Source organism: Zootoca vivipara, chromosome 5 (assembly GCF_963506605.1).
Source record: "Zootoca vivipara chromosome 5, rZooViv1.1, whole genome shotgun sequence".
NCBI classification, from domain to species: domain Eukaryota; kingdom Metazoa; phylum Chordata; class Lepidosauria; order Squamata; family Lacertidae; genus Zootoca; species Zootoca vivipara.
In genome coordinates, this window is record NC_083280.1 from 43,577,639 (window position 1) to 43,592,052 (window position 14,414).

At 41.2% G+C, this 14,414-nt stretch overlaps 1 protein-coding gene across 1 annotated transcript in view; it reads left to right on the forward strand.

Annotated features, from left to right (window-relative positions):
- FBXW4 (F-box and WD repeat domain containing 4) overlaps window positions 1-14,414 on the forward strand; it is a 73,868-nt gene that overhangs the window by 44,382 nt on the left and 15,072 nt on the right. Inside the window, exon 6 of the mRNA XM_035134119.2 lies at window positions 9,727-9,792. Within this exon, the coding sequence (XP_034990010.1) occupies window positions 9,727-9,792 (66 nt within the window). The remainder of the gene's footprint in view (window positions 1-9,726; window positions 9,793-14,414) is intronic.

Sequence of the window (14,414 nt, forward strand, 5' to 3'; positions counted from 1 at the left end):
AATATCTGGAGACCCACAAGTTCCCCATCATGATTCTAAGGAATTCATAGTGATGTTTTAGACTCACAACAATGTTCATCCCTGTAATGGTTGCCTTTGCAAGCTACAGATTGGATCATTGTTAAAATGCGGAATTCTAGACTGTTATTACTGTGTTTCTCCGAAAATAAGACACCGTCTTATATTTATTTTTCCTAAAAAACAACAACCCAGTGGCTTATTTTCAGGGGATGTCTTATTTTTTATTACGCGTCCAGCCTTGCCTCTTCCTTGGGGCCCTCCAGAACTGCACCTATCACTATGTCGGGGTATGGCTTATATTGCGCAAATTCTTAGAAATCCTGCTATGGCTTATTTTATGGGTATGTCTTATTTTAGAAGAAACAGGGTAAAGACAACTCAAAAGATCCTGCTGGTTCAGAATGGAGCAGTGTGGCTATTAATGGTTGCTTGGGCATTTTATGTTGGTGTTAAGTGGTGCTTGCAGAGGCATTATCTTAAAAGATTCAGGGCACAAGCCCATGGTACAATTTTTGCATAAAATATGCACATGCACTTATATTTATATATGTAAATTTGGGAATTTGAGCAAATTACAATTGTGCGTCATTAGGGCCTCACCAGCATTATGCTTTGCAGCTTGTCTAGCAGTTCTGGAAGCAACGTAAAGTGAAAATCTTAAGGTTTTTATATTAAAAAACGATCCATTGCTCAGACCTCCTGGGCCACCCTCTAACAAAGCATCAGTGACATTGATATTTAAAACCCTAAGTGGTCTGGGTCCAGGCTAACTAAGAAGGTTATCTTCTCCTTTATGCACCTCCCTGCACATCAATATCTCCAGGTACTTTCCTTGCCAGAAACTAGGTTAGTGTTTAGTAGGAACAGTGTCTTCTCTGTGGTAGTACCTCTTTTTAAGAATGTTATTACTTCTCAAGCCCAAAGACCTAGCTCCTTACTGGCATCATAAAAGCAAGCCAATATTTTATTTTACCATGCTTTGGAGGGGATAGTGTCAGTTGCTTTCATCTGTGCCGTTTCTTTTGATACATTAATTTTATTTATTTGTTTTACATATTGTATTTTAAATGTACTATGCTTTTAGGCACTAAGCTGCACAGAAATGGATTGAATGTGCAGAACAATGTAATGAGACAGATTTGAGAGCTGGAAAAATAAGCCATGTGGTGAGTTCATCTACAGTCTGCTGATCAAGCAAATATAAAATGATGCGTCAAAGCTTTTGCAGGCAGAATGCAGTGGGCATCAAAGGACTCTGTATTCTGAAATAAAATAATGGATAAAGAATCAACACGTAGGGATTTAAAGTTGGATGAACTTGGATTCTAAAGGACTTTTTTTAGTGGGGGAAGGCAGTTTAGAGAGTTGGATTCTGTACACTTTCTGGTTTGCAAAATTTAAACCAAGCACTTTCCCATATGGGTTTAATTCAGGAGCTGAGAGTCTAATTTCAGCATTTCCAATAGCCCTAATCCAGTGTGTGTGGTGCTTCAGATAAAGCTGGTCACTACTATTTCCCATGGTTGGCAGGGACCAGTATGAAATGTATAATCATGGTGCACTCACCACAATGAGATGTCCTGGAGAAAAAAGTTGATCACTTCTGCCTCATCCTGCCAACTGTGTGCTACAGGAAGCTGCTGTTCCTATGAGTCTTGGTTCTTGATTTATAAGAAGCTGCCTTATACCAGGTGGAATTATTTGTTCAACTAGCCCAGTATTACTCCCAATGGCAGTGTTTCTTTGTGGTCTCAGGTAGAGGGCTTTCACATCACCTGCTTCCTGATCCTTATAAATGAAGACACCAAGGTTTGAGCCTGGGACCTTCTGTATGCAAAGTGTGTGCTCTCCATATGCACTGCAAGATAGAGGCTCGCTTTAAACCCACTCCTCCTGCTCAAAAAACACTCCCCCGTACAAATGCTCCATGGACACTTTTCACATTTCGAAGGTGATTGCTTTGTGAAATGGTTCAGATATGTACAGGTTTGGATGTCGCTACTGGATCTGTTGGGGAAGCTTGTCTGCAAGTGCCACATGCCTATGTACTCGGTATGGTGTGGCACATCAAGACCTGAGATTCAGCGTGTGGTGACATGACAGAGGGCATTTCCACTACAAGCGCTCTGCTTATGGAATTCCCTCCCATTCCAAATAAGGCTGGTACTTACTATTGTGAATTTTACAAGACCTACTTGTTTACCCGGACCTTTTGGTGCTTTGTTGTCTACTTAATCTGTTCCGATGAAATTTTACTGCTCTCACTGATGTTTATTTTTATTTGGTTTTCTTATTTGAGTGTTCTTTATGTTTTTATTTTGAAATGCCACTTAACGTAATTAAAATATTTAAGCAGCTTACATAAAACAATTAAAATACAACGTTCTATTAATGTACAAAATTCAGCAAAACATTCAATAAAAGCTAGATGAAAATGAGTTAAAACAAAACAAAACACAGCAGTATATCTCAAATAAAACTGAACAGTGTAAAGCAATAATAATAAAAATTAAGAATCAGTCTCCAGAAAAACTTGGCGGATGTTTAAGATTTTTTAAAAACATTTAAATATCATTATTGTCTCTATTATTGAAATTGCTCTGGAATACCTTTTTGGAAATAGAGTGGGCTATGAATAATTTTAAATAAATATTTCAGAAATAGCCTGTACCAAGAATATCAAATAAAAAAGTTAAGGCAAGGGGAATAGTGAGAATTAGATGCTAGGGGAGAATTATGTACACCTTTTTTTTTGCCTGCTGATTTTTCTCTGCAGGCACTCCCTTTGCATTATGGGAGAAACATGGGGTGGGGAATACAATGATTCCCACCTAACGTCTAGTTTCATTCCTAGTTTGAATCCCAATGAGGATTCTACACATATGGGAGAATGAGGTGGTAGAGTCTTTGAGACAGTAGAATGGATTGTACCACTTCAGGCTGGAGACTGTCTTAGAAACAGCCTTTGGATTACAGTTCTGTATTCTGCCTGTTAAAAACAAATGAATTCCTTGCAAGTAGTCCAGCAGGCTCCAGGCTCAGCTAGAACCTGTCTCCGCAGTGCTGAATTCTGTCAGACCCACTTGCTGACTTTTAATTGTTTGATTTCCACCCATGCTCCTGCGTGATATATAGAGACCGGGAACCGGTCAATTAAAACTAAACTGCTGATAGTTTAATTTGTTGTGTGATTTTTCCTGGGAGAGAAGAACATTCTCTCACCATCCAATCATCTCTGGATATGTGTGTACAGTTGGATATACTCCATGACGTTTTGTAGATTCAGTTTAGGACCAACCGCTGTGCAATGTCCACCTCCCTCCTGCCCTTTACAATGTTGCTACTGTTGGGGCCCCTCCTCCCATCACCCTCCAGCAGGGGGGACGCAGTAAGTTTGTGTGACCTTAGCACTAAATTCAGACTGCAGGAGTTACCTTCTATAATGATGTCAACTGATTAGGTTAGCGGGGCTGGTGGCAGCCACGATAAGACGTGACATGTTCTAATGATTTGCTTTAGCAGGAGCACAGGAGCAATGAGGAGGAAGAGGCAGGAAAGGCGGGGGGCCCACAGGTGCCGACAAAGACTTTGACCTTTGCTGCTATAATATCAGTTATTCACAGGCCAGGCGGTTCGGTAACCCACTTCCAGACCATCAAAAATTGATTTAATTGCAATTTCCCCCCCAATTCAGAGCACTGGAGCTTGACTAATTGGAGTAATAGAGAGTAATAAGGCTCTGATTAAAAAAAAGCTTTCCTCTGCCTCCTTTTGTATCCTGTGTCATTGCCTGTCAGAGGTCAGGGAGCCTGCATATTCTATTAGGCCGAGTTGCCTTCATTTGGACAAATTAGTTTACCCAACAGTAATTAAAATGCCAATGTGGGTCGGGAAGAGCTGAATGCAATTGATGGGCAAGTTGGTGAAGGATTTGACAGCTTTGGTGGCCGCCCTTGCCAGAGCGTGTCGGTGCGGACTCAAAGGCTGCACAAGTTTGGGTCTATGTGGCTAGCACAGCTCTGGGGTTGAAAGAGGCTCAGGCAAAGTGTCCTTCTCTTTGGTCTCCTCTTTCTGTGCACTCAGTTCCTCCCCTTGTTTCTTTATGACACTTGGGTTCATTCCTCCCTAACGCCCAGACTCTTTGTCCCAACGAGACCGCCCTCAGCCCCCTTTGCCGTACCCCCCATTTCCCAGCTGCTGGGCTCTTGCTAAGTAATAGGTTCTTTGTTTCTTGGTTCGATGATCCTTCATATAGAATAATTTCCAAAATGGGATGATAACATCCAGTTTAAAGGGTGTGGGGATAGGCGGGAGAGAAGAACAGAGATAGAAGCTTGTGCGATGCCGCCAGATTCTGGAGTCCCATATGTAAAGCGCAATGCAGGACTTGGTGGAAAGTGTTGGGTTAATAGAGTAGAATGGGTGGAATTATGGGATAAAATGGGAAAGAACTGAAACATGGTTAATTGGGATGCAGCTGCAAGAGACAGGGTAGCACATTAAGCCTTAGTTCTAAAACAACTGACAACCTGGAGGCGGTCTTGATACTTGGAAATAAAGTGTGATACCTGCAGTGCATATGCTATATTTTGGATGCTTTTGGTTGCCTGGGGTTCATCTACAATACATCAATGCTGAGAATATATTCAAGTGGCAACTTTAATCTTTATTTTCCTTTTATGGCAAACATTGAACAATTGGCCTACTTCTGCCAGCCTGGCTTCTCCTATAGTGCACTGTATGTCTAGGTTCTAGAGCTGTAATAGTTGTATTGGTTCATATGGGGAGAGGCGGCCCTTGAGGTATGGTAGTTTTGAATCGTTTAAGGCTTTATAGGTCAAAACCAGAACTTGAATTGGGCCCAGAAACTAATTGGCACCCAGTACAATCAGGCCAGGACGGGTGTAATATGCTCACGTTTACCACTGGCAAGCCAGGTGTTCCCCATCTTATGTTTGTGCAGCCTGCCTAAGTGTTAAACCTGTCATTTGTCTCTATTGAAATTCATTTTGTTAGTTTTGGTGTTATCTGCAGGTGCGATGAGCATTCACTCAATTCCTTTATCCAAGTCGTTTATAAAGACGTTGGACAACGAGCCCAGGACAGAACCCTGTGTCACCCCACTTGCTACTTTTTTCCAGGATGCTGAGGAAATGTTAGTGAGCATTCTTTGGGTTTGGTAAGCCAGCGAGCTACAAATCCACCTAACAGTTACCTTGTCCAATCCATATTTTACCAACTTCTCCACAAAAATATATGGGGGACTTTTTCAAAAGCCTGACTGAAATTGAGATACACTGCATCCACAGCATTCCCCTGATCCACTAAGCTTGTAAATCTGTTTTAAAAAGAAAAGAAATAATATTCGTCTGCCGTGACTTGTTTTGGAAAAACCCATACTGAGTCTTAGTAATCACAGCATCTTTTCCCAAGTGCTTTTACACAAACTGTTTAATTGTCTGCTCTAGGACCTTCCCTGGTATTGATGTCAAGCTCACCAGTCAGTAGTTACCTGGGTCTCCCCCCCCCCCCTTTTGAAGGTGGTGACAACATTTGAAGATTTGAATTAATTTAAAGTACAGTAGCTAGAAAGTTGAAAATGTGGATAGCCCCTTTATGCTCTCAAAAAATAACACCAGAGCCATAATATTAGAATTGAATGTGCAGGAAATGGCATCACTCTCTTTAACCTCAACAACAGAAACATTCCAATTATGAGATTTCCTACAGACCCTTTTCTGGACTAGGTTGGCAGGGTACATTGGTGGGTCAGGATCTGTGTAGCTAGAGTGGTACAAAGTAGTGGTACAAAGCTAAGGAGCAATGTGGAAGTCAACTGCCAAGAAATTTCTAATCCCTACCACAAACTGGCTTGGAGGCTGTACCAGCAGAGTGGCAGGGGTTAGTGCTGGTGATCTCCACCCACTTCTCATTTCTTATTGGCATACCTTGATGCTAATTTAGACCTGTGCAGTCTCTGGAGGGATGCTGCATACTTCTTCTGTATGCCTGTATAGCCAGAGCGAGGGGGAGAGGGAGCGAAAACCTTTAAAACCCAATTGCCCACGTCAGTGATTTCCGAGCTGCTATTATGTTTCTGACCACAGTAATTGGCGTTACTATTTACTAATGGCTTATGGTAAAGCGGGGAAAGAGACAAAACATCCAGCACCTCACTTTGTAGTTCTGGGCTGCTGAAAATTGTTTGCCGACTTCAAAATGTGTGTCAGTTGATATGATGCTCTATACTTAATTTTTTTATTTCAAAATATTTATATTTCACTTTTCCATATTAAGAGCTTGTCAGTGTTCTGACATAGCCTATGAGAAGTGGGGCAGATCCTTATCATGGGCATCAGGTCAGCAACTTGGACCTTCAGTTGGACCTCAAGGGAACCTGCTAGCTGGTTGATAGACAGAAATCAATCACTTTCTTCTGGCTTTTAACCCTGCATCAACAGTGGGCCAAGCGCATAACTTATTTTATTTTATTTGTATTCCACAACTCCTTATTCCTGGTGAGCAATTAATTGCCATGTGATATTTTAGGGTTCTCCTCAGTTTAGTTAAAAATCTATGGTTTTACTCTTATGGTTGGGTGTTACAAATTTATCTCTATTGGAATGTCAGAGAAAATGAAGACCTATGCTTGTAAGGCGATGGGGTGAAAGCAACCTTCTCAGATGCTCTTGATTTATTAGTTACTTGTCATGTCAACAGGTACTTACCTCAGAACCTATTCTGTCCATTTTGTGTGAGAAAAGTGCATATAGAGTGGGAAAAATTGAATGATTGTCATCAAATTTTACTCAGGGTAGATCTCTTGAAATCAATGGACATAACATAGACATGTTCATGAATTTCAATGAGTCTATTTTGAGTAAAATATAGTTGAATACCACCCATTATTTTGACTGTTTTCATAGTGGATGAATCATTCACTTTCCTTAACATTACCACAAATGACATTGGGGATCAATAGTGCCCCACCTGTTTACAAAAACCTTGTACAAACCTGATTTTTAAAAGCATTTTTCTGCAGCTGAAACATTCATTGTGATCCAGCAAAACAGTTTATTTTATTTTTTTATCAAACTATCATTTTGTACAAAGTTTACTGATTGCTTTTGGGGTCACCAAGCCCCCAGTTGGATCTGCATATGTTTGCAAGCACCTAGGACTCTTACTTTGACAGGTGTCAGACTTAATGACAGCTCTCAGTCAAGGACCTTGAGATGGCCACTTTCCTCTATTCACAAAAAGTTCTGTGCAAAATGTGCTGTTAAGGGTTGCCCTCAACACTTCCAGACCAATATGTCACTGGCCTTCTTAGTCAGTAAAGGCCTGGGATTTGATGATCAGCTTCAATGCTGAACAACCAGTGTGAGAGACAGGCTTCCCCCATGCAAAACCTGTGGGATGTTTACCAACACTGTCCCACAATGCTTTGTCCCATGTGAAAACATTAGAATTGACAAACAAGTGGTACCATTCCAAGGAGGACATCCAATGAGGCAAGTGAAGGATGATATCAAGCCCATAAACTTTATTATGTTTATGATATATATGTGCGGAAAGAAGGGTTTCTCAGCAGCATGAAACCTAGACCAAATAGTGTCAGAGAAACTAATATCACATTTATTGGGTTCTAGGCTGTGCCACAGTCCAGGGAATTAGCTAAGAAAAAACTAACTCTGGTTGGCACATTGAAGCAAGCAAGTAAACAAGCAAGCAAACAAACAAACAAACAAACAAACCAGATATTCCTTGAATTCCTTGCCCACAAATCCTGAAGTATCAACAGCAACATTGTTGGTTTTCAAGAAGATCTAACACTTGCAATCTAACACTTGCAATCTCAGGGTGCTCTAGACTGGTGTTTCATTTTGTTTTTTTGCCAGGTGTATTCTGCAGTGTGTCATAGTGGTAGACCATACTCATTATTTATTCTGCGAGTTTCCTTGATGTTGCCACATTAATTGCCTTCTAAAGTGCACTCTTACACTATAGTGCAAAAGAAGAAAATCAGGGTGGGGTGGGAAGCAGAACAACAAAAGAACCAGGACATGTTCGGTCTGAAAAGTTGCACGATTTCAGCAAGAAGCTATGGGACTTGGGGTGAGACTGGGGAGTTGCTGCTTTTGTGTTTGTCTGTGTGTGATTACTGTGGATGTGTTTATGAAGCCACTCCAAGAGATAATCTTCTGATCCGGATGTCCAGCTGAAAAAGGCAGTTGGACACTTACACCACAAAAATGGGGGATGAAGCAGCCATTATGACTGCAGTTGCACTGATACCTTCAGCTTTGTACTTTGTTCAACCTGCCTAAGGAGTGCTAAGATCTTTTCATGTACTAATTCTGACTGTGATGATGATGATGATAATAATAATAATACATACATACATACATACATACATACATACATACATACATACATACCCTGCCCATGTTTCTCCAGCCACTCTGGGCAGCTTCCAACAAAATATTAACATACAATATTCCGTCAAACATTAAAAGCTCCCCTAAACAGGGCTACCTTCAGATGTCTTCTAAAAGTTTGGTAGGTGTTTTTCTCTTTGACATCTGGTGGGAGGGCATTCCACAGGGCGGGTGCCACTACTGAGAAGGCCCTCTGCCTGGTTCCCTGTAACTTGGCTTCTCGCAGTGAGGGAATTGCCAGAAGGCCCTCAGTGCTGGACCTCAGTGTCCGGGCAGAACAATGGGGGTGGAGATAATAATTGTGTGCTGCAATAATCTTCCTACATAGGCAATATGGATCAGCACTAACAGTGCTGCAAATTGGAGAAAGGCATTACATTGGTTCACATGATATGCTCAGTCAAGCATTGGCTTAGCAAGACCGTGCAGAGGTGTGGGCTTTTGAGAGGAGCTTGCAGCCCCTTTGCTCCTCCCTGGTCCTGATAGTTGCTGAGTTGCTCTGAGCAGGTATTCAAAGCTTTGGCTTAGCATGTTTCTGAACTGGAGCTTGTGGTTATGCTCTCTCTTCACTCAGTTGTAGCCAATGTTTGCTCTTGGTTTCAGCTTAGAGTTAGTGAGGACAGAATTGAACCACAAGTCCTTGTTTAGATGATATGCTAAGCCAAACTTTGGCTTAGCTTAATGCAAAAAGGACAGGAGGAACCAAGTGACTGAGAGCAACTCTCTGGGAGTCCACATGTTTGTGCAGTCTTGCAAAGCAAAGGTTTGGCTTAGCACGTCATGTGAGCCAGTTCATTATGTGTGTAGGTATAGGATGGCTAGTCTTGAAATAGATTTTGCAGAAAAATGCTCCCCCCTTCCTCCATTTAAAGTAAATAGATTAGGAAGCTGGGAATCATCTGTTTATGCTGGCATTGTCATGATGGTAGGCATTTAGTTTTTCTGGTTATATTACTATCTTGAGACTAGAAACCTGAATAATGTTTAGAGTTGCACTAGAGCTCGTGTTAAAAGAACACCTTTCCATATTTCCTAGTCCAATGCCTTGACTTGAACCGCAGCCCCATTGCAGACTCTATTCCAGCTTGTGCACTTTGCTTTTTACTGCTGTGGTTTCAGGGCATGGAAGTTCATGCATTACAACTCTCAAATGTTTCGGCGTCTGGCCTCTGTGTATTTCATCTGCTTGTGGTCACACAAATATTTAGTAATGGTACAAAGAGGATGGCTAATAATGTTTTGTTTTTTCTTCCTTGATTGACAGTTCATTTGTGACTGGAACTGCTTGCTGTGGACATACCTCACCTTTGAGAATCTGGGACTTGGGGAGGTAAGACTTTCTTACAGTTGTGGCAGTGAATAGGAAAATCTGCCTGTGGGATGAATACCTGTGGAAACTTTCTAAGACCTGACCGTAGTTGAAAATGAATGTGTACCAATAACACAGAAGTAGATGAGACTTGAAGTCATCTGGTTCAGCTTAGTCATTAATCTCTGGACCAAAATCCTACATTGGAGATGTTTGTATACTTTCTTCTTCTTCGCACACACACACCAATGAATATATTTCCATACTTTGTCTATGCAATTTTTTCTGTTGAACATGTGTGGGTTTTTAAAAAATATATATAATTTGGGCTTGTTTCCTAATTTTGATTCTCATCCATCTTCTAGCGACTTATGCCCATTTCTTTTTGTGTTTTATTGACAAGGTAGGACAATTGACTTTAGCCTTGCATTTTCCTTCTTGCTAGAGATTAGATTATGGTATCTATTCCTGGATTCATTTTTTAAATTGGTAATCATTTAGCATTTGAAACCAGTGAGAATTCCAGAACTCCACCACTCATTTACAGCAATGAAATTCAAACGTAATATAAGGCCAAGGCAAATAAAAAAGGATTTCACCTGGCACTTCAAACAAATATGGCACTGGAATAGATGAAAGCCACAAGTGAAAAGGCTCTTTTTCTGGTCAACAGCATCTTAACTTATTTCAGGTAAGAGAATGTGAAGCAGGACCTCAGACCGATGTTTATGTCCAGGCAGGTCCAGATAGATACTCTGGTCTCAAGCCAGTTAGGTTAAAACCAGCACTTCGAATTGTGTTTGGAAAAGGACTGGTAGACTATGCTTATGATAATAACCCCCCCCCCCTGCTCATTATGCTCTTTGAAGCATGCATTTTATATCTGACTTCCTTTAGTAATAATTTCTTTTGAAATGTTTAAGATTTTGTTGTTGTTATCTTTGCTGCACTGAATGTGCATTCTGTAGTTCAACCCCCTTCGTCATGTTTTATTTTGAAATCTTTAAGATAATATTTTAGTTTCCTGTTAACTATGTTGCTTTGGACTTTCTTCCGTAATGTGGATTGTTTTATTTGATGTTTTAATGTAGGTTGTAAAATGCCTTGCTAGATTTAACCCCTTTTGCAATTCTTGCAGTCTGCCTGAGCAGTGCTCATAATAAGATTTGTTGTTAGGTTGTGCAGTAAAACGGCAATGTGGGTTTGCTGATTAACAGTCTCTGTGCTTGGTGAATTTCGTGTAATGTGAATTACGTGTAATGTGGTTCCTGTGCTTAGACTACAGGAAGAATGAGAGCTGCTTTGGCTTTTCCTGTCCCCACCCTCCTTGCCCATGAACTTCTCCTGGCTTACCTCAAATAGAAGCAGCACCGAGGAGCAAGTGAGGAGTGGTTGTGTCACCTTTTCTGCCTTTCCCAAGGAAGCCTCTAGAGATAATAAAGCTATGTAGAAAATAGGATTAAGGTAATGAACAGGCAGGATGGAGTTTGATCTTTCAATAAGGCAAAAGCCTGACTGACAGGCAGAGCTAAAGCCTGGAACCATCCAGCCAATGGGAAACTACCGACAGTGGCTGCTGAGTGTCACGGATTCCTCCCTTTTCACTTGTTTTTAGTGGAATGCACTGTGCCACTGGGCTGCCCATCTCAGGCCTCACATGGAGGGAGGAGCAAAAGTCTACACAATTTGGGTCTCTCACATATACAAGTTAATCGGACGTCTGTAGATGGTGGGGCAACTTCTCACAAGAAGTGGTAGTTGGTGAAATTTGGGCAACTATGGAGGAAAAGGACCAGCAGTGTTTCTCCCTACTGGTATTTTAATTTTTGTTCTGTTGCTGCATTGCTTTTTCCAGCCAAGGGTTATTTTTTGTGAGTTTGTGTTCTCTTCTGAACCCACCAATGTAGTTAGCCCTCACACTGTCCAAAGGAGTCAGAATACCTACAAGTCCATAAATACTTCTGCTACTTATTTCAGGGGTGTCCAGTTTTTTGAAAAATAGGGCCAGATTTGATGAAGTGAACATGTGGTAGACCAAAGTTGTTGAACTTTTTTAAGGATTTTACCCCAGGAAATAAACTGACTTTGGACATACCTGACTTACTTGCACTCTAGAATGCTTTATGTAGTAAGAGAACAATTGATAGATTCCCCCTCCCAACACATTTTGTATAGCTTAAGTGTTTGAATATTTTCTTCATTATTTATAGCCTTCCTGCTTCTGGCTCATTTGCCACCTCAATACTGGAGCTCCCTCCTTCCCTCCCTTCTTTCTTTCCTTCCTCTCCAAACAGCCTTGTGCTTCTTCACAATTTTAATCTTTCAAGTGTCACGTTTTCTCTTTCCTTCCTCTGCTGCTCCTCTCAATATTCTGTAACCTTCTTGCCCATTCAGCTGTACATCTCTTTGTCACATACCTCTCCCTATATCTTTTTCCCACTCTTGCTGACAAACCCCTTGTACCTCCTTTTTCTGCTTTGGCAGTTCTAGGTAGATAAACATTTGTCTGTGCAGTAGCAGATTGTGTGGCTTGCTCTATTTAGTATCCAAGTCTCCTTCCTTTGCCCTCACGGGGCCACAGGACACTGTTGGATTGCTGATCATTGTGATCCAGCTGCAGAGCTTTACTAAAGATCCCAGAACTGAGACCAAGGAAGCAGGCACATTCCAGGCTGACCCCTATCTTTTTTTTTCCTTTTGGTCTCGCCACCTTATTCTCTTTCCCCCCTCTCATCTAATGTTGGCTTGACTGTGGCCAAATGGATTATGCTACCTTAGTAGTTGTTTCTTTCCAAAGCCCTTTTGCTGCCCATCTTTTAGCTGAACTATGGTGGTCCATTTGGGTGTTGTTTTCCCAGAAAGATTTTTGGGTGCCTCTCTTTCTGATGCATTGGCTCAAGAAGTTGGAACATGCCACAGAATTACACCAAAGGTGTGGTTTCTGTTTGTGACTTTACTTGGTTGGTGATGGGATGACCTTTGCTTTTTTTCTGACCCTGTGTTTCTAACACTTTGGATGTGTGAAAAGCTATGCTATGCTGCTTGGACACCAAACATAGCACAGAATCTTAGTGGAGCTTGGAGGGCTCCCACCCTCAGGGGGATGGGAAACAGATGCTGCTTCTGAATGTTTCTCTTTACCCATGTAGCTCATCACTTTTGGGACAATGTTGCAGTGGTAGTATGCTAGACTATGTGTTCAGATCCATATTTCTGCTCCCACCTCTGCCACTGACATGTGTGTAAGATGTTTGCCATTGTCACTTGTTCTGGGTCCACTTTCTCTTATCTGCTCTATAGAAAACCAAAATAGGGATATTGCCCAGAAAAAATCTGGGTGATATGCTTAGATAGCTGTTTGTTTATTTACATAAGCACTGTCTTGGTAAAATTAGCAGCTTGCTATAAATATCCAATATTGCAACAGAACCGTTCTAAACTTTTGTATTGTGGCCTCAGTACTATAAAAGTCCTGGTTACTGTCTCCGAGGAAGGAAATATGTGTTAGGTACACAAAATGCATTCTGGAGTAAATAAAGAAGATTAATATTTTTCAAAAGATGTGGCCCAGGGAGAGGCCTGAATGATGATTGGTGGCCAGTAGGGAACTGGGGAACAAAGCTTGCATGTGCTTTAAAACTGTTGGACAAACTTCGGGTACTTTCTCCTTCTAGTATTATTTAAAACAGTAAATAACACTTTTGATGCTATTCACAGTTGGTTCCTGAATCCCACTGTCACTGGATATAATAATGCACACAAACAATAATCTGACAAAGTCATGAATGGCATTATTGATGACAATGCATCCTCTGCAAGATGTCTTTAAGCAGAAGGTGGAGGTGAAAAGAAGGGCATGGATAATGAGTGTGTGAACATGTGTGCATATGCCTGTGTATATACTTGCATACACCTAACTGGCTACTGTTGAGTCCTGGGCTGGATGGACCATTCACCTGATCCAATGAGACTTTTCTTGTGCTCTAACATGCACCTTGATCCCACAGCTCTGCAGAGACCCTGTGGACACTGGTCATAATTAGCTGTACTATTTCCAAACATTCTTCCCTCTTCTAAATAATCTTTTTCTTAAAAGTACTTGTGACAGCTTTTTTTTTAAAGGAACCCTCTAATTTTTCCTCTTCAGTTCTCGATCTTTTTAACTCTTTGAAATTGGCTTCATGCCATCTCTGACACCAAACCGACACCTTTGCCTTTCCCCACTTCTTATCCCTTTATAGCAACAGATGTTGAAATTTTGTATCCCTTTTATCTGCCCCTCTTTAACCTCTTCCTGTAATTAGGTTCCCCTTGTTAGCAGTACAAAGTGGGTTGGTCCGCTACCTAGCCTGCCTTTTGAGCTATTGTGTCTGAGCACATGTGGTTTTGGGTTATTTGGAAAAGTCCCTTCCCCCTTAGGTACCGGTAATAGCGGTGGGCGGGTGGACAAAGATTGTGGCTTTCTTCTTCTTCTTCTTCTTCTTCTTCTTCTTCTTCTTCTTCTTCTTCTTCTTCTTCTTCTTCTTCTTCTTCTTCTTCTTCTTCTTCTTCTTCTTCTTCTTCTTCATTTATCTTTGCCAAGGAAGAAGAAGAAAGGGAGGAGGGGTAGGGAGCACATGTGAAGCAAAAGCCACAGACCTTCA